Source organism: Plecotus auritus (genome assembly GCF_963455305.1).
Source record: "Plecotus auritus genome assembly, chromosome: 12".
Classification (NCBI taxonomy): domain Eukaryota; kingdom Metazoa; phylum Chordata; class Mammalia; order Chiroptera; family Vespertilionidae; genus Plecotus; species Plecotus auritus.
Window position 1 is genome coordinate 10,769,801 of NC_137778.1, and position 18,367 is coordinate 10,788,167.

Consider the following 18,367-nt stretch of genomic DNA (forward strand, 5'->3'; position numbering starts at 1 on the left):
ATCCAAGCAAAAAAAATAATAATAATAATAATAAATGGAAGGGAAGAGAAGGGAAGGGAGGGGAGGGGAGAGAGTTCCTCCTTCTGCCCGCCCCCGCTGGCACGGGCGTCCCGCCCCCAGGCAGCCTGCAGGTGTGCCCGCAGAGCTAGCACGTGGTGTCAGACTCTATTTAAGAGCCCACCTTCCCTCGCTTGCAGCTGCCTCCTGTTCCAGCCCTGCCCTCCCGGAGCTGCCGGAGGCTCGCGGGTCTCGGACACATCCCGCCGCCGGGGCTGCCACCGGGGCATGGGTGCCGCGGGCCTGCTCTGGGTTTTCTTGGCTCTCATCACGCCAGGGGTCCTCGGTGAGCAGGGAGGGGGAGCGCGGAGGTAGGGACGCGACTGTCTGGGTCAGGGAAGATCTCTGCGCCGCCATGCAAAGCAGCGTCCAAAGCGAGAAGGCGGGGGCAGTGCCAAACGCTAGCCTGCCTCCCGCTCGCTCTGGGGGACCCCCGGGATCTCTTGGTCCTGAAGGTCCTCACTCTAGGTCCCCGGGGCTGGGACCACCGGACCTGGAGGCTGCACCGCAGAGGGGCACTGTGTGATGTGCCTGGGGAGGCGGTGGCGTGCACCCTGGCTCCCCGCTCCTGTCTCAGCAGGTGCTTCTCGCTCTCAGACCGGAGGTCTAGGGGCCACGCCGCACGCTCCACGCTCCGCTGGGCGCGGGAGTTTCTGCAGCCGCTGAATCCGCCCCTGCCCAGTAAAAGCAGCAGATCCTCCCGCTGCCTTCCCTGAGTAAGAATAACTAACGCCTAGTGCCCAGGCATGGTTCTATGTATTTTTTTTTTTGACTTGTAATATTGGTAATGAGATCCCAACTTGGAGTTATTTAGGAAACTTGAGGCATGAATTAAAGCTAGTTGTCTTTATGTTATTTACCTTCTGTCATGGTGAGGGTGCCAGGAGGTCTCATTTAATTTTATTGGTACCGCCTCTAACCCTCAAGAGCGGCACAATTTAAAGAAATGTTTTAATTTTTTTTTTTTTTTTTAAGATTAGTCTCCTGGAGAGAAGATAGGTCTAACTACCTCCAGTGTACAGTGAATTCCTGGTTTATTAAGAAGCTATTGTAGGCAGACCTCAATAACTGGGTGACTTTGGGCAAGTCGTTCAGCTCCCTGATCCTCAGTTTCCTCATCTGTGAAATGATGCCAGTAATAAACGGCCTTCCAGAACTGTCCTGAGTAGCAGGTGAAATGGGCAAATGAGAGTTAGATGCTAGCTCTTACTACTAAATATCAGTAATAAGGCTACACCGCATGAACCGTTCTTATGGAGCCAGCACTTAAGCTTAGCCACCTCCAGCTTGCTAAGGGCAACCACATAAACTGGTTCTATTACAGCAGATTGTGTCTGCCTCCTGACATTTAACTTTCTCCTGACCATCAGCTCCCTCTGAATGCACCTTCACAACTTCCGCTAACCCCTCTCTGAGGCACAGTTGCAGACTTGACTTCTCAGCCGCATGGCATTCCCATTTCTAAATTTCAAAGAGGTTATTATCAATTGAAAATCAGATTCTCCCCTAGCCCTGCCAGTTCATCCTTTCTTCCAAGTAGGCCAGAGCATCCTCTCCCAGTACCAGTGCAGGACCCTCCTATCACTCAGCTCCAGACACAACCTCCTCTGGCTATTCTGATCTCAGTCCTTAATTTTTCCAATAGTGAAAATCAGATTTTTGAAACTATATATATATATATATTTATCATTATTCCACTTCTTTGCTCAAAAATCTAAAAGGATTTCCTACTGCCTGTGGGATTTAAAAAAAAAAAAATCAAATGTCTTCAGCCTTTCAGGCCATTTGTAATTGGATCCCATCTAAGCATGACCCTCCAAATTCCCCGTTCTTCTGATCATGAATGTACCATTGATTGTCTTTGCTAACTGTTGATTCATGGTTCTTTGTTCATGCTTTGCCCATATCCCCCATCCAGACTTTTGCTCCTACTGTGTTCCTTCCCTGGCCTATCCCTTGACTCCTGGCCAGTTCTTGCCCTTGAGCATGCTCAAGAAATCCCTGCCCAGAGATTCATAGGTTTGGGTTGTGGCCCAGAAAGCTGAGGTTTAACAAGCTCTCTGGAAAATTCTGAGGCAGGTGTCTATAGGGCACACGGCTGTGAGCAGTCCTATGGGCAGCAAATTTCTTTCTTAAGAGTATTGATTGCTCCACTTCTTTCTTTTGTCTGTTTGCATACACTGATTCCTTTACTGTTTATATTTCACTCTTGCCAAAATTCTCAACTAGGAATTTTCTTGTCTTCTAATCCTCTACCTCTGTCAAAGATCAGATCCTTTTTCTCTGTTGATTAAAACCTGCCAAGGGCTTCCCACCACATTAGAACAAAGTCAATGCCCCTTATCCTTGACTCCAGGCCTCTGCCCCTCTCTCTCTCTGAAATTCTCTGTCCTGCCCCCTCACTTCCTCTGCTCCAGCCACATTGACTTTCTTTCCATTCATTCCTTGAATACATTCAACGTTTGTTTAGCCTTTGCACTAGGTGTTCCCTCTGTTGAAATGATCCTCCTACAGATCATCTTGACTGTCTCCTTCTGGGCATTCAGGTCTCAACTTCATCTGGACACTTCTCTGACTCTTACCTGAAACAGTCCTCCCCCAGGTCACTCTGGATCACATAACCACGTTCTATTTCCCAAAGAGCCCCTATCATTATATGAAACATTCTTGTTTACTTATTTACTTGTTTGGGGCTTGGTCCCTCGCTGGAATACAAGTTCCAGTGGAGCAAGACCTTTCCCTGTTTCATTACCCAAAGAACTCTAGAACGAGCGTATAACTAGGTGTTCAATAAGATTGTTCTTTTCAGAAGCATCGAATAGACTGTCAAACTTCAGCAGGAAGGTAGGGGAGACTTGGCGGGGTGGTAAGAGATCAACTTGTATGCATGCATATAAGCATAACCAATAGAGACAGACACTTAGGGGGGTGAGGGCATGTGCCAGGGGGTGGGGTGGGGGAGGCCAGGGGGAGGTCAAAGGAGACATATGTTCTACTATTTGTAATACTTTAAACAAGGAAGGAAGGAAGGAAGGAAGGAAGGAAGGAAGGAAGGAAGGAAGGAAGGAAGGAAGGAAGGAAGAAAGGAAGGAAGGAAGGAAGGAAGGAAGGGAGGGAGGAAGGTCTTTTCCTCCTGTAACAATGGAAAAGGTATTCTTTCTGCTGACAAAGTCAGCTCCTCTCCCTGTGTTCATGACCTCCTTCCATCCCCTCCTGCCTTCGGAAGGACTTTACTTCTGCAGATGTCCCTGACTTGCATCGTTGCATTTATACCACTTGTTGGCTCAAGCCCACCAGCCGTTAAACATGCCCGAGGACGTCTTCTATTTGGGAAAGGGGACTTCTCATAACACCGTGGAGCTGCATTTTTCTGCCTGTCTTCTCATCATTCTCAGCAAAACTCATTGGCTGCTTGCTCACATGACTTTATCTCCTTAACCCACTCCAGACAGGCTTCTTTCCCCACCAATCTCCAAAAACTGCTCTCAGCAAAGTTACTACTGCCCTTCATGCTGGCAAATCCAGTGATCATTTTCTATTCTTGGCTTTCTCAGTCTTTTAGCAAAAGCTGAATATTTCCAGCCTCTTAAAACAGCCCCATTCCCATTTTCCAAGATAAGACACTACTTTTTTCTGGACCTCCCTGGCTGCTCTTGTTCCTTTTTGCCCTATCTCTAAATATTTGAGGGTTTGGAGGCTCAATGCTGGACCTCTTCTGTTTTTCTCAACCCTTTTTCCTCCTAAGAGATCGCATCCAATCTCATGGTTTTAAATACTATTTATATACTAATGACTCATTATCTATAGCCCTGACCTATCTCCTGAGTGGCAAATTTGTACATCCAACTACCTACCTGGCATCTCCATCTGGAGACCTAGTAAGTATGTTAAATATACCAAATCTAAAGTGGAATCAATTCTGTTCCTACAGCACCCTGACACACACACACACACACACACACACACACACACACACACACACACCAAAAAAGCAAAAAAAAAAAAAAAAAAAATTGGTTCTTTCCCATCTTAGCACATAGTATTACCAGCAAACCAGTAGCTCAAGTCAAAAGCCTGGAAGTTATTACTAAATCCTCTCATTTTCTTATGTAACAAAAAGTCTTAATTCTATTTTTTCAAATACATGCTGAATTTCATCCACTTCTCACTATCTCTCTCTGGTCTAAGCCTCACTTTTCTGTCTGAACTACTATAATAGACTCCAGACTATGCTCTTCATTCCTGAAAGTAAAAGTTCACTCTATTCTCCACCCAATTGCCAGACTATTCTTTTAAAAAAGTAAATCAGACCACATGACTCTCCTGTTTTGAACTCTCCAAGGATTCGACTCAGGATAACACCCAGACATCTTCCTGTGGCCTGAGGAGCCCCCTGTGATCCATCCTTACAGAGTCTTCTCACTTGATCTCATGCCACTCTGTTCTGATCACTGCATGCCAGCCACACTTGCCTTTTGTCTATCCTAAAGTGTAGCAAATCCATCCCTGCTGTTAGGCCTCTGCCTAAAATGTGATTGTTCATTGATGCATCTCCTGTGCTTAGGACAGTGCCTTGGTTAATATTCATAACCACCGTTCAAAAATGATCAAGTAGCCAGTGTTAAGGCATTTGATTATAATAATTCTCAATGATCATTTCTCCTACCTGTTTTCCGACTGAATTTTTGGTTTTATTTTTATTATCCTCTACAGTTATTCTTCATTAATTTCAAATGGATTTCTAAGCCATGCTAGGTAAATCCCCTTGGATCCAAATAAAAAGTTAAATGTATCGTTCCCTAGAAACTGCTTTGCCTCGTTAGTTTTCACGATAGTTTAAGGGATGTCTATGTCAATGTCTTGCCACTATCTTCTATTTTAGGTCCAGTCATGATCGACTCTGATTTTTATTCTGGATTTTAGGAAGATGCCTGCAGGATTAAGAAAATTTGTATTACTTAATGACTCATCAACTAACCTTCACTTTTCTGATATGGAACAGACTATGATTGCTGGAAATTCTGTCTCTGATCTGGGATTTTGGCAGTTTCATGACTAATGAGAGCTAGTGTCTGCCAAAAGAGAAAGAGTCCCCAGTTGTCCTTATTGGGGATAAAAATTTCTCACTATTTTCCATCTGGGAAGTGTTAATTCTTATCTCCTTTCACTCCAGAAGGTCATGATATAAAGTACCTTCGTGCTTTTGCTACTTCAAAACCTTACACCATATCGTTGCTGCTGATTAAATATTGTGGACTTACATTGGCTTTCCAACTGGTAGTGAGTTATTTGGTATTGTCCTTATTTAAATTGGATAATTGCAGGTTAAATCACTTGCTTAGAGTCAATTGGCACACGTCATGATAGCGAAGTTGGTCAAAGCCTGTCTTTTCCTAAAGAGCCTTGCTGATTGTCACAGGCATGCACTTGGGAACATTTGTAGGTGTTAATAGAGGAAACTAAAGACATTCAGGGAATAAACAGGAGGAGACCTACAGTGAGGTCTGGGTCCCAGCAATGATGGCTATTCTTAACCCAGTCTGTCTGACTTCTCCGACAGAAGTGTTGGGCTGCAAAAAGGCTGGGTCTGGCTACAACCTTGGGAGCTCTGTTTGTCTTTGTGTCAGTCCATAATTTTTCTTTCACCTGAATCTGTCTCAGACTCATTTGAAAAAAATAATAAATTTCATGTTCAAATATACTGCCATTCTGGAGTTAAAAATTTTCCAGGCATATCCTCAAAGTATGTGGGTATCACAGATTCTTATCTATCTCCTAGGATAAAATTTGTTTCATCATTAATATTATTATTATTTAACTAACAGGAACTGACTTGAAATGACTTGTTCCTTTTATCTAGTACAGTTCAGAAAGAAATTACTAAGCTCTCTTAGAGAGCATGTTATTCTACTAGGTTAATGGAATACAATCATAAAAAAATAATAAATAAACACTTTTTATTGCTAGGACCTAAAGTTTTAATGACTAAGATAGTAATGTGAATTCATTAAAGTAATGTTAGAGAATCAAACATGTACTCAGTGTATAAGGTATCGGATGTACTTAGTTTCCAATGCTAGCCTGGAAATCTTTTTATTTGTAAGGTTTTAGTTTTTATTTATGAGGTTGAAAGAATATCACATTACTCCAGGATACATATGGAATTTAATGAAAAGTGATTTTCTCCATATCTTCCTAAAATCTCTAAAGTCTATTCTAAAATGTCTTTGAACTTCCGAGCTTATTTCTTTGTATATGTACCCCTAACTGCGACATAAGTTTTTTTGGTGCCAGAATTTTTTGTCCCATTTTAGGTTTACTTTCTACAGATTAAAGTTGTCAGGAAAATTAGTGACGAAACAGAAGCAGAGTGCAAGTTTTAGCCTCTCTTACTTTGATATTCCTGTGGTTTTTGTCTGTAGGTCAGTGTAAGTTCCTGCCAAGCTATCCTTTTGCTAAGCCTACAGTTAGGAGTGATCAGTCTGAGTTTGCTGTTGGGACACCTTGGAAATATGAATGCCTTCCTGGGTATATAAAAAGCTCATTCTTAATCACCTGTCTAGAGACCTCCCAGTGGTCAAATGCTCAGCATTACTGTAAACGTGAGTATTCTATAATAGAGGCATCTTTAGGTCTATAAGTGTATCTCTGTGAGCTAACTTGCTATTTTTCACAGTAAATGACCAGTGAATTAGTAAGTCCTCTTAATGAAGGGGAGGGCTGGGTTTTCCATGTTTTCTTTTACTCCTAAGGGCATTGAGTATTGAGGTTAAGTCATCACAGCTGGCCAATCCTACTTACCTGTAATCTCCATGAGTTTGCTCTATGCTCTCTGTACTGTGTTACAGTGAGTTGTAAGTTAGTATGCAAGGGATATTAGTTTCACTTCATTTTTACCCCATTTATTCAAGAGATATTTTTGAGTAACTAATAGGTAGGAAGCTTTAGGCTAGGTGATGGGGCTGGAGAGAACCATAAAGGTCTCCTAGTCCTTTCCTGTGAAGAATTCCTTTACTAATTGTAAAGACTGACTTTAAACAGATACTACACTATGATGTAATTTCAATCATTCATAGAAATAAATTTACATGGGATCATAGAGAAGTAAATAAGAAATGCTGTCTAGATGAATTAGGGAAATCCAGGCATTACAGGTTGAGGAAACAGCATATGCAAAAGCACCAATATATGAAAGACCATGAGGTCTGTGGAAAGTAGAAAAATTCAGTGTGGTTGCAGTATGAGGTGCGTGGTGAGGAATAGTAGTTGATTAAATGGATTGGAGCTTAACTGTGACAGGGCATGATTTTTTTCCTGATCAACAATGGTAAGTCATTATAAGTTTTTAAATGTAGGTGGTGGCATGACCGTATTTGTGCTTCTGAAAGATAATGTGGGCAGTGGTAGATGTGCATAGAAGATGGAGACCAAGGGACCCCAGAGTTAGAAAGGGAAATTTTGTTACTCAATGATCCAGTGAGAGATTAAAACAGTGATAACATAGTTGGTTTGGAGAGTTTTGGAATTCAGGCACTAAAATTGGATGACCAGATGAATGAAGGTCAGGGGATAAAGAATGAGTTACAGAAAGGAAATGGTGACTGTACGTGTGCTTTTTCTAAGCCACAAGGCTTGGTAAATGATGCCATCACCTGACAGAATATAAAAAGGGGAAAGAGGGATTATAATTATGGTTGGCCACAAATTATGTTTGCATGCACACTCAAAATACAGACTATGTGCTTTAAACAAATACTGTTCTGGAGTTGACTATTCCCTTGGGAGATAGAAATTTTGTAAATGTCAAAATTTCTTTAAATAAACATAAATAAGCTAGTCAGCAAGTCCAGTGAGGTTGGGATTTAATATAAAACACAAAAGGTCCCTCAAATTCCAGTCCCAAATCCTGTTTCGTTTTGTTTTCCCCTGTAGGTAAATCATGTGTGAGTCCTGGAGAACTCCTCTATGGCTCTGTCTTCACACCCATGGGTATCATGTTTGAGTCAACAATTACATATTCTTGTAATAAAGGGTGAGTTGGCAGGCGATATCTCCAGGGCACAGGGGTTTTACAGCAGCCTTCCAAGAGAGATCTGAGTAACTGCCACCTACTCTTCAAAGTAGATAAGCAGAAAAAATATCACCTACCTGAACTGCTCTCTAGACTACCTTTCAGGATTATCCACTGGAGAGGATCTCTAGAAAACAAAATGGCGCTTGGGCTACTTCCCCGTCTTCCCTCTTCCAATTTTAAATCTCTAGTGTTACTGACAAGAAGGCAACTTTTGTTTGGCTTCAGATTCTTTAGCTTTTTGTATGAGTCCTTAGTCTATCACTGCTATTTGTCCCACACGGTTTTCCGTTTCTTTGCCATTCTTTCAGTGGACAAAGAACTAAGCTTTCCTAAAATGTACATGTAGCTGGGAGATGATCACTCATCTCTTTGTCTTTAGATATCGACTCATTGGTGCATCATCTGCTACATGTGTTATCTCACACAACAATATTGTAACCTGGAATAGGGACATGCCTGTTTGTGAATGTGAGTAAAATGATCCCTGTATTGCACCCTATGTAATTCTGCTTATAGCCTTCTAGGGGGAAATGAGGCATCTACATATCAGAATGAGTACCCAGGAAAGTTATAGTTGATTTGGGAAGTTCTGGGCACAGAGTTATGGTTTGTTTACATTCTTCTAATCCCTCCTATTCCTACCTCACTTTCCCTTGGTGATAAGTTATTTTATAGTGAATAAGGGTTTAAATCTAAAATATGCTATGAGATTACAGACTGCGAAGTTTACACCATGCACAATGTAGGTCATCCCAGGAGCCTCCTACAACAGTTTATCTGTATTCTGGGGGTGGGATCTACTGACAGGATCGTAGCTTTGTGTTTTGTTTTTGTGTGTGTGTGTGTGTGTGTGTGTTTTGTTGTTTTGGGTTTTTTTTTGTTTTTTTTTTTTTTTGAGGTTTCATCAGGGAAGATTCATGTACCTTCCTACCCTGCTCCTCCTATTTATAACCATCTTTGAGATAAGGATACACAATTTCAAAAAAAAATGGCTTAATTGTAGGTTGAATTAGAGTTCATTTTGCAAGACTGAAGACAAAATTCCTAGAAGATATAACATTAAAATGTCTTCTTTCTTTTCCCACCTAACCCCAAAAAGCTATTCCTTGTAAGTCACCCCCAGCCATCTCCAATGGGGAATTTTATGGCAGCAGTACAGATAACTTTTACTATGGAATGGTGGTGACTTATTGGTGCCATGTTGGACCGAATGGGAAAAAGCTCTTTGACCTCGTGGGTAAGAGGTCAATATATTGCACCAGCAAAGACAATCAAGTTGGCATCTGGAGCAGCCCTCCTCCTCAGTGTATTGAGTTAGTCAAATGCCCATTTCCAGAAGTTGAAAATGGAATTATGGAATCTGGATATAGACGTTCATTTTTCTTAAATGATACTGTGATGTTTAAGTGTAAGCCTGGCTTTACCATGAAAGGCAGCAACACGGCTTGGTGCCGACCAAACAATAAATGGGATCCTCCACTGCCAAGTTGCTTCAAGGGTGAGTTGGGCTGAAAATTCGATGATCTATAAGTGAAATGAGACCTTTGATTGAATAGATAGCACAGTGGCTATGAGAAAAGGAGGAGAAAGATAGTAGAGGTGGTTGGGTATCCTTGTTAAAGAATTTGAAAGTAAACTTTGAAAGTAACATCTTAATGTTGAAGAGGTAGGAAATTTACCATATTTTGGAACAGTGTAGGGGAATTTAGATCCTTAAAGAAAAAAGAAAGCATATAGAGCAGAGCCAAGGAGCAGAGATTTTTCTAAAACATATTAAATTTTATTTAAATTGGGATATATAAATTCTCAATCTTATTGGCCATGAGGTTGGGAGAAGTTTGCTAGTGTCAGTATTTGATTCAAAAGACTGTAGACATTATACATTCTCATATTGAATAACGTAGCCTTTATGAGGTTAGAATTAAGATTGAGTCTCTTCCCTCATTCTTCCTTTCTCCCCTATTCTTTCTGAGAAATGTGTAACTTACCAAAAAAAGGACAACATTTGGAGCCCCTCTTACACGACTCAGAACCTTCATCAACTTGGTTTGGGGAGCAGGAAAATTGAGGACAATTTTGGTCGTGATTATGTATTACCAAAGTTTGAATCCCTTGACTACAATATTAGTGAAAGGATAACCAGGTCATTTTAGTTAAATGAAGTGGAAAATGATGAGTGGATGTAATGTTTCTGATACAGATCCAAAGAGACAAAGCAGGTGGTTGTATACTTCATCATGTCTAAAAAGAGTAATGCATGTTAGCCCACTCCATCTCACCAAAGGAGTCTCTGCTTTACATTGGGGAGAGTTGACAGGACCATCTTCATCCCATCCCTACCAACAACAAGTTGGCTTAGGTTGTAGAGAAGAAAGTTCTTATTTCAGAAATAAAAAGCCTCTGGTCCTGCTCTTTTCTCAGGGTGTCTACCACCTCCACATATCCACCATGGTAATTATAACAAAATGGATAAGGAATTCTTTGCAATTGGACAGAACGTGTCCTACAGTTGTGAGCCTGGCTACACTCTCATTGGAGCTAACCCTACACAGTGTACATCCTTGGGAACCTGGAGCCATACAGCCCCCAATTGTGAAGGTGCCTAAAGCTCTATTCCATCTTAAGGGAACTCAACTGTTAACTGACTTTTCGTGTGCTAGCCTTGTTTCTTTTTTTCCCCTAGTGAAATCATGTGATGCCATCCCCAACCAACTTCTCAATGGCCAGGTGGTGGCTCCTCCTAATCTCCAGCTTGGGGCAAAGGTTTCTTTTGTTTGTGATGAGGGGTGAGTGTGAGGTGACAGGGCCTGAATTGAGACCATGACTCATAGCTAAGCATTGCAAAATGTAATTTGTAAAGACAGTTTGTTTTCCTGTCTTAGCCTTTCCCTCTTTCCCTTTTATGACTAAGAATTCTCATTCTCTTATTAACCAAACCCTACTGGTTTCTTCAAGTGTGTGTATTGTGCATGGCCAGCCCAAACTGGGAATTACACACTTATCAATTGAAAAAGCAAAGTTTGGGATCACAATTTAAGCACCCTCTTTTGGAGATGAATAGATAATAGGGGTTTAGTAAGTGGGGCTCTTTGGGTGAACTTAGGGAACAAGGTCTTTGATGTCTTCTTTACTTTGAACCTGAGGTTGTTTTCATTCTACATGGTCAAGAGAATCTTGACATTTGGATACCAAAGAGAAAAGGGATAATTTTTTTAAAAAATATGTGATCATTAGGATATTTTTCTCTGTGTTTTCACCTGGTCTGAAGTCTTCACCTGGTCTGATTCACAAACAATGTTGGACTGTTCCCTTAACCCTTAAATGCTGAAAATAATAGAGCTAATTTATACCACTTACGTGAGAGAAGTGATTAAGTCCATGCAACTGAGAACTGGTTTGTTCTGATGATGATTTGCTGCCCCTTATTGTTTAAGGTACCGTTTAAATGGCAAATCTTCTAGTCAGTGTGTCTCTGAAGGAATGAGAGTACTCTGGAATAATAAGTTTCCTGTCTGTGAACGTGAGTAGAAGCGAAAATAAGTATGAACTTTGCCTCTTGAATTTTGGTGTGTTCTCATGCATTTATCAGTCATAACATCTTATCCATATGTATACTTTGAACATGTACACGCCACTCTTTGGTATGTTCTACCATGCAGACCAAAACTAAATTTATTCAGTGTACTACATCTTGTTTTGAGTCTTCTATTTATATTAAGGTAAAGGCTCTTATCCCACTGGAACTGAGCAGCACTGCTGTGCTGAAATGGTGTGGTGTGTGTTCTTATCCCAGTTCCTCTACTGATGAGCAGCTCTTGGAGCTAAATGGAAATCAACCAGCAGTTCTGGAGGTTGGAACTTTTCCATTTGTTCTGAGACTCACTCAGGAAAGTTGTGCATATACCAACACAGCCATAAATAAGTAACAATATGACAAGTATCTTAAGGATATGAGATCGTTATTCCAAACTCTTGATCACTTCCTGTGGCTTTTTCAAAGGGATTCAGCATCAAAGGATGAGAAATGACTGTAGCGAGGCTGCAGTCCCTTTGGTAGAGGGGAAGAATGTACTTCCACCACTTGTAGCCCTCACTGTATGTTTGAAATAGGCATCCGATAATTTGTACGTTTCAGGTATTGTTCTTGTTCCTTTCAGGTACTTGCATCTCTCTGACTTCTCATCTCAACATTATGAAGTAGCTTAATTTATACAATAGACTAGGAAACTGAGGCTTAGAGAGGGTAAGACTTGCCTAAGGTCACTCAGCTATTCAATAACAGTGGGAATTTGAAACCAGGTCTGAGTCCATATTTCATTAGTCCATGGTACCTCCCCACATGTGATTAGCATGTTATTAACATTATTTTCACAGCTGTTTACCTTTAGTTTTATTAAAATTTATTAGACTCTGAATTATTTAATAGATTATCTTTCATTGTTATTGTTTGGTCAAGATGGTACTTTTAAGTCCTATATTGATTTGTTTGCTGAGAAACAAAAGAAAGGTAAGAATTTAGGAGCTTGGGGATAAGTAGGGACGCTGAGTCCCTAAGGAATAAATTATACAGATTTCTAAGTCTGTTTCTGATGAGGTGACATACACTATATTTGGAGCTTTAATCTACATCTGAATCTTTTTCTTGTCATAGTCAATATTACCACATATTTCCTTTTCTATTTTTCAGGGATTTCTTGTGACTCTCCTCCTCCTATCCAAAATGGTCGGAATAGTTATATTTCGGGCCCCATACCTCTTAACACTTTGGTGAGGTACAGCTGTGCCTACAACTACCGCATCATTGGAGAAAAGAATCTTTTTTGTATAAGTAAAGACCAAGTGAAAGGAATCTGGGATAAAGCTGCCCCTACATGTGAATATCTCAACAGGAGCTCTATTTGCTCTGAGCCCATAGTGGCAGGGGGACACAGAGATAAAATATCTAGACCACCATACAGACATGGTGATTCTGTGACCTTTACCTGTAATGCCAACTTCACCATGAAAGGAAACAAGACCGTTTGGTGCCAAGCAAATAGCAGGTGGGGGCCGACACCACTACCAACCTGTGAGAGTGGTGAGTAAGAGAGAAAATCAACCTCAAGGGCGGGTGGATCCTTGCATTTCTCTGCAGATAATGTTTTGTTTCATTCTGAACAAAGAACAGTGTCAATGTGTAAAGGGTAGGGGGGAAGGGGGAAGCATGGCAAAGGGTGAAAATTATTGTTCCTTGTTTTTATTTTTTGTCACCAAGGATATGGATGTTCATTTAACAAACATCAATAGAACAGAAAATTTTAAAATATGATGATAAAAAGTAATTGAACACACCTAATAAGTGAAATGAATGAGTCTCACAAGATTGAGGGTGAGACTTTGATGGTGCTGTGTGAATTGTGTGGTTTTAAACTATATATGTGGGTTAATGTTAAAATGAGAAGAAATATACCCGATGTTTTAGAACTCACCTGTAAGTAGATGTTAATACAGTCTGGCAGAAATGATGCCTGTTCTATGAGACCTCTATAAACACTTCCTGAAGTGATGCACTACTGTGCCAAGTCATCTCTTCAGACATAACATTTCAAATCAAATGACTTTGAAAGTAAGGATTACTATAAGTTCTTCATTTATTTTTTTCTTAGGTTTATGTTGTTGTAGAAATCTAAATCTGAATTTTAATCATGCAATTACAGGGACTGTCATATTTGACTATTATAATCAAAAGTAGCTATTTATTTTCTTAGTGAAGAACAATATCAATTGATTCTAAATCAATAATGAAGCTGAAAAATTATTATTAGAAAAATATGATTCTATGTATTTGTAGATAGATACATAATCTTGGAGGTAAGGAAGATTTGAAGATAGTCACAATATGAGTGACTATAGAAAATAAGCCATTCTAAAGATTTAGGTTGACCTATATGTGTTGACATGGGAAGATAACATAAATAGATTATTAAGCAAAGAAAGAAAGGCGTAGAATAAGATGTGAGTACACATATAATCACCCAATATGTATGTATATAAGTAACACATGTGGGATCCTATAAAACTATATTACTAATATCTAGCAGGATAACCCCCTAATAATATGCAACTTTTGGACTAGAGAGTAGGATGAGAGTATTTGTGAAAATGGACTATTTTTTTGTAAATTAAAAATTTCACAAAATCATAAAGAGTAAAAATGGAAAATAATGAGCTATATGGTGTATAAAATGGATATTACATCACACTTGTTTTAAAGATTGAGTTGAAAATTTATGATGACTGATTACCACAGATAATGTGTCATTTAGTTGGATGAATGTACTATGTCAAAATCTCGATTGTGAAGGATGTGTCATCTGATGGCCTTTTCTTCTAATGTGTGTGTGTAAAGATTTCCCCCTGGAGTGTCCACCCCTTCCCATGATCCCCAATGGACATCACACAGCAGAGAATGTTGGCCTCTTTGTCCCTGGACTGTCTGTGACTTACAGCTGTGAACCTGGCTACTTGCTTGTTGGAGAAAAGACCATTCGTTGTTTGTCTTCAGGAGACTGGAGTGCAGTCATCCCACAATGTGAAGGTACCCCAAATTTGCAATCAATTTTCAGAAACGAGGCTATTCTGTTATTGGCCATGCTTTGAGCATCTTTGGCTTGTTTCCATAGAGGCACAGTGTGACGCTCCAAGACCATTGCTCAATGGGCAGATAAAGGGGCCTGCAAGTCGTCGGCTTGGCGTGACTGTGACCTTTTCCTGTAATGAAGGGTGAGTGTCTGGAAGACCTAGGAGATTTAATTCACTGGGCTTCTCCATACGTGGTATGACCGGTGAAGGCTCCTCTGTGAGGATCTGTGGAGAGCCGGGGGTGAGGTTATGAGAAATAATGCTAACAAGAGTTGATGCACACGAATTAAATGAGTTTGTATTGAGCTTTAAGTAGAGATTATTGATCCATATCAGCAACTGTCTAATAGTTCTGAATGACCACCCCCTGTCTCTAGATATCGATTACGAGGCCAACCTTCTAGTAAGTGTGTAATTGCTGAACAGAGAGCTTTATGGACCAAGATGCCAATATGTGAAGGTAGGTTATGCAAACTGTGGTTTGAACCTAGTTACTTATCTGAGGCTCAACAGGGCACTGCATTCTTTTAACTAAAAGATTTTGATTCAGTCATCACTATACAGAACCTTATAGAGCAAATATCTCTCCTAGACATCTTTAAGGATTATAACTGAAGCATCCTTCAGTTACCTCTCTATTCTCTGCTTATTCAAGTAAAACAGGCTTCCTAGGCTTTTCTTTCTCTAGAGCTAAGTAGACTTGTAAGCCAGGCCAGGCACATAAATGAGCTAGCATATTAGGTAACAGAAATCCAAGGATCAGCAAGATATACTTTTTTAATTATATTGTTACTAGAGGCCTGGTGCACAAATTTGTGCATGGGTGGGGTCCCTAGGCCTGGCTGGCAATCAGGGCCAATCAGAGCCATCTCGCCCAGTCCCAATCAGGGCCTGCTGGCCAGAAGGAGAAATGGGGGGAGGGACCGCGGGAGGTTGGCCAGCCATGGGGAGGTTGGCTGTGGGAGTGCACTGACCACGAGGGGGCAGTTGAGTCATAGTGACCCATCATTCCAGTCATTCTGTTGTTCAGTCATAATGTTCACTTAGGCTTTTATATAGAGAGATAGCTGCCTTGATGGTTCATCAGCGATTCAAATATTCTAGGTCCCTGAACCTAGGAGATGAGAATGGCATCAAGTCTGAGGGTTTCTAGTGTGCAGTACAGCTGCAACCTTGTCATTTCTCTCTAATTTCTCTAGAAATCCTTTGCCCACCACCTCCTCCTATTCTCAATGGAAGACCTACAGGCAACCCTTCAGTGAACTTTCCATACGGAAGCACAGTCACTTACACTTGTAACCTAGGCCCAGAGATAGGAGTGGACTTCATCCTGATTGGGAAGAACACTATCCGTTGTACCACTGATAGTCAGAAGACTGGGATCTGGAGTGGTCCTGCCCCACGCTGTGAACTTTCTACTCCTGGGATTCATTGCCCACCTCCCCAGATCCTAAGAGGCCAAATATCGTCTGAGCAGAAAGATCAATATTCATATAATGAGACTGTGGTATTTGATTGCTGGCTTGGCTTCACTATGAAAGGTAGCAAGAGAATAACGTGTAGTGCCCGAGGCACGTGGGAGCCATCTGCACCAGTCTGTGAAAAGGGTGAGTGTTCCAGTACCAAGAAAAGATTCTACTGATTTCATCTTTTCTAAGAATTCTAGGTAGGGATTTTGGGTGTAAGCAGGTTATTTTCCAGTTTGCAGTCAGTTCAGTTCTTCAATATGTATAGTGTTTATAAATTATGCAGAAGGCCTTTTTAACACTACACCCACCGTTTGTTCATTTTGTAGAAGCGTCCTTGGGAAAAATAACATTAGGAACTACTAAGTTGCCCATTTCTTTATGGGAAAAATGTTTGTTTGTGTTAATACTGATTTCTTAAAAGGGAAGTCATCAAAGCCCCCATTCCATGGGTATATTAGAATCTCCCATTGAGAACAGATGGGGTGATTCCTTAAGAAAGGAAGAAATGAGTGGAGGTAAAGCACCGAGTGGAAACAGAACAAAATCTGCAGCAGCCTAAGGGCAAAGAAGAGGAAAGATCGTGAAACGCTGATCTAAAATTACCCCAAACTGGGCTGTAAGATACCTTCTGCATCACACAGCTGCCACCAGAGAGGAATTATAGCATTAGTGCCCATTTCTTTGGCTGTTTCTCCCTGTTGCTGTTGTTTATACAATAAAATTTTTTCTTTCCTGTAGATTGCCAAGCCCCTCCTAAAATCCTCAATGGGCAAAAGGAAGATAGACACAGGATCCGCTTTGAGCCTGGAGCATCCATAAAATACAGCTGTGACCCCGGCTATGTGCTGGTGGGCGAAGAATCCATACATTGTACCTCTGAGGGGGTGTGGACACCCACTGCCCCCAAATGCAAAGGTATCAGGACTTGCATGCAGATGTTTTGTAGTTTTGAGATTGCTTGAGTTGATTTCTCATCTTAGTCTCTTTTTCCTAGTGGCAGAGTGTGAACCTATAGGAAAGTATCTCTATAAAAAACCCAAGGATCGATTGATTAGACCAGATGTTAACTCTTCTTGCGTTGAAGGGTGAGTGAGGGCTGGCTCAGCCTGAACTGGGTCTGGCTTATCGGTGCATACTGCAAGCTCTGTGTAAGAGTTTACCTCAAAGACCCTTCCCTGGCCTGTGTCCATGGCAGTGCTAATCTTGCTAGTTTTCCATGTATGGGAACTATGCCTGTGCAAAGGGTGATGGAGCTGATGCTGGCTACATTCTGTTCGTATTGCTTCTTGTCCTGAAAGTGGTGAGTCTGCTTTTGAGCCAATAGCTCTTGCTTAGTTTAATGGTCATTAGACGGCAAAATGACGTGACTCTATCTCTAGGACCCGGTTAGGTGAGAGTTTTTATCAGCTGTGTGAAGGCACCATTCCTTGGTTTATGGAGATTCGTCTTTGTACAGGTGAGTGACACCTATGTATGCCCTGTGAGATTTCTCTTTTAGACTATGTTGTGGGAATAAGAATATTAGCCTCTGTTCCAAAGACTTTGTCAAGTTTTTCTGTCTTTGTACTGTCATCTCTATCCACTTCAAAGCATAGCAACCACTTAATTTAAATGTGTTCAGTCACTGATCCTCTTTTGTAATTTAAGTGTATAAGATGATGAAAGCAGTGAGTATATGAGCCACCATGTTTAATGTGGAGTAAGCTATAGTTTGGGGAGAAAAAGGAGATTGGTGTGGATTCTGATCTCTTATTCTGTATCTATAGCTTCATATGATCTTGGATGATTTATGTAACTCCTTTGAAATTTTAGCCCCTCATCTATAAATTCAGCTTAAGATTGCAGACTTCAAAGTTAATTTACCTAAATGGTATTATCTCTATTTTTTAAATGATAAAATTGTGTGTCAGTAAGTAGATACTCAATCAACAATAAATATTCTTGGCTCAACTATCAAATAACCTCCGTACAAGGATGAAACTAAAAAAAAAAAGGCTTAATTCTATGCCCTGTGCCTTTTATTCATCTATTGTTTATTTTAAAAATAATTCTTATTTTAATTAATAATTTACCACTGGCCTTTACACCCTCGCTATATGATATTGATGTACATGTTCACTTTTAACAAAGATTTCCATTACAAAAA

General features: G+C 40.7%; 1 protein-coding gene across 1 annotated transcript in view; it reads left to right on the forward strand.

Annotated features, from left to right (window-relative positions):
• Positions 1-285: 285 nt before the first annotated feature.
• LOC308237245 (complement receptor type 2-like) overlaps positions 286-18,367 on the forward strand; it is a gene marked incomplete at both ends in the record, with an annotated part of 28,949 nt that continues 10,867 nt past the window's right edge. The window contains 16 exons of the mRNA XM_080647799.1: positions 286-343; positions 6,480-6,659; positions 7,990-8,089; positions 8,511-8,599; positions 9,231-9,629; positions 10,553-10,729; positions 10,815-10,917; positions 11,566-11,651; positions 12,819-13,208; positions 14,520-14,708; positions 14,794-14,893; positions 15,130-15,212; positions 15,952-16,359; positions 16,960-17,136; positions 17,216-17,306; positions 17,601-17,677. Of these exons, the coding sequence (XP_080503925.1) occupies positions 286-343; positions 6,480-6,659; positions 7,990-8,089; positions 8,511-8,599; positions 9,231-9,629; positions 10,553-10,729; positions 10,815-10,917; positions 11,566-11,651; positions 12,819-13,208; positions 14,520-14,708; positions 14,794-14,893; positions 15,130-15,212; positions 15,952-16,359; positions 16,960-17,136; positions 17,216-17,306; positions 17,601-17,677 (2,707 nt within the window). The remainder of the gene's footprint in view (positions 344-6,479; positions 6,660-7,989; positions 8,090-8,510; positions 8,600-9,230; positions 9,630-10,552; positions 10,730-10,814; positions 10,918-11,565; positions 11,652-12,818; positions 13,209-14,519; positions 14,709-14,793; positions 14,894-15,129; positions 15,213-15,951; positions 16,360-16,959; positions 17,137-17,215; positions 17,307-17,600; positions 17,678-18,367) is intronic.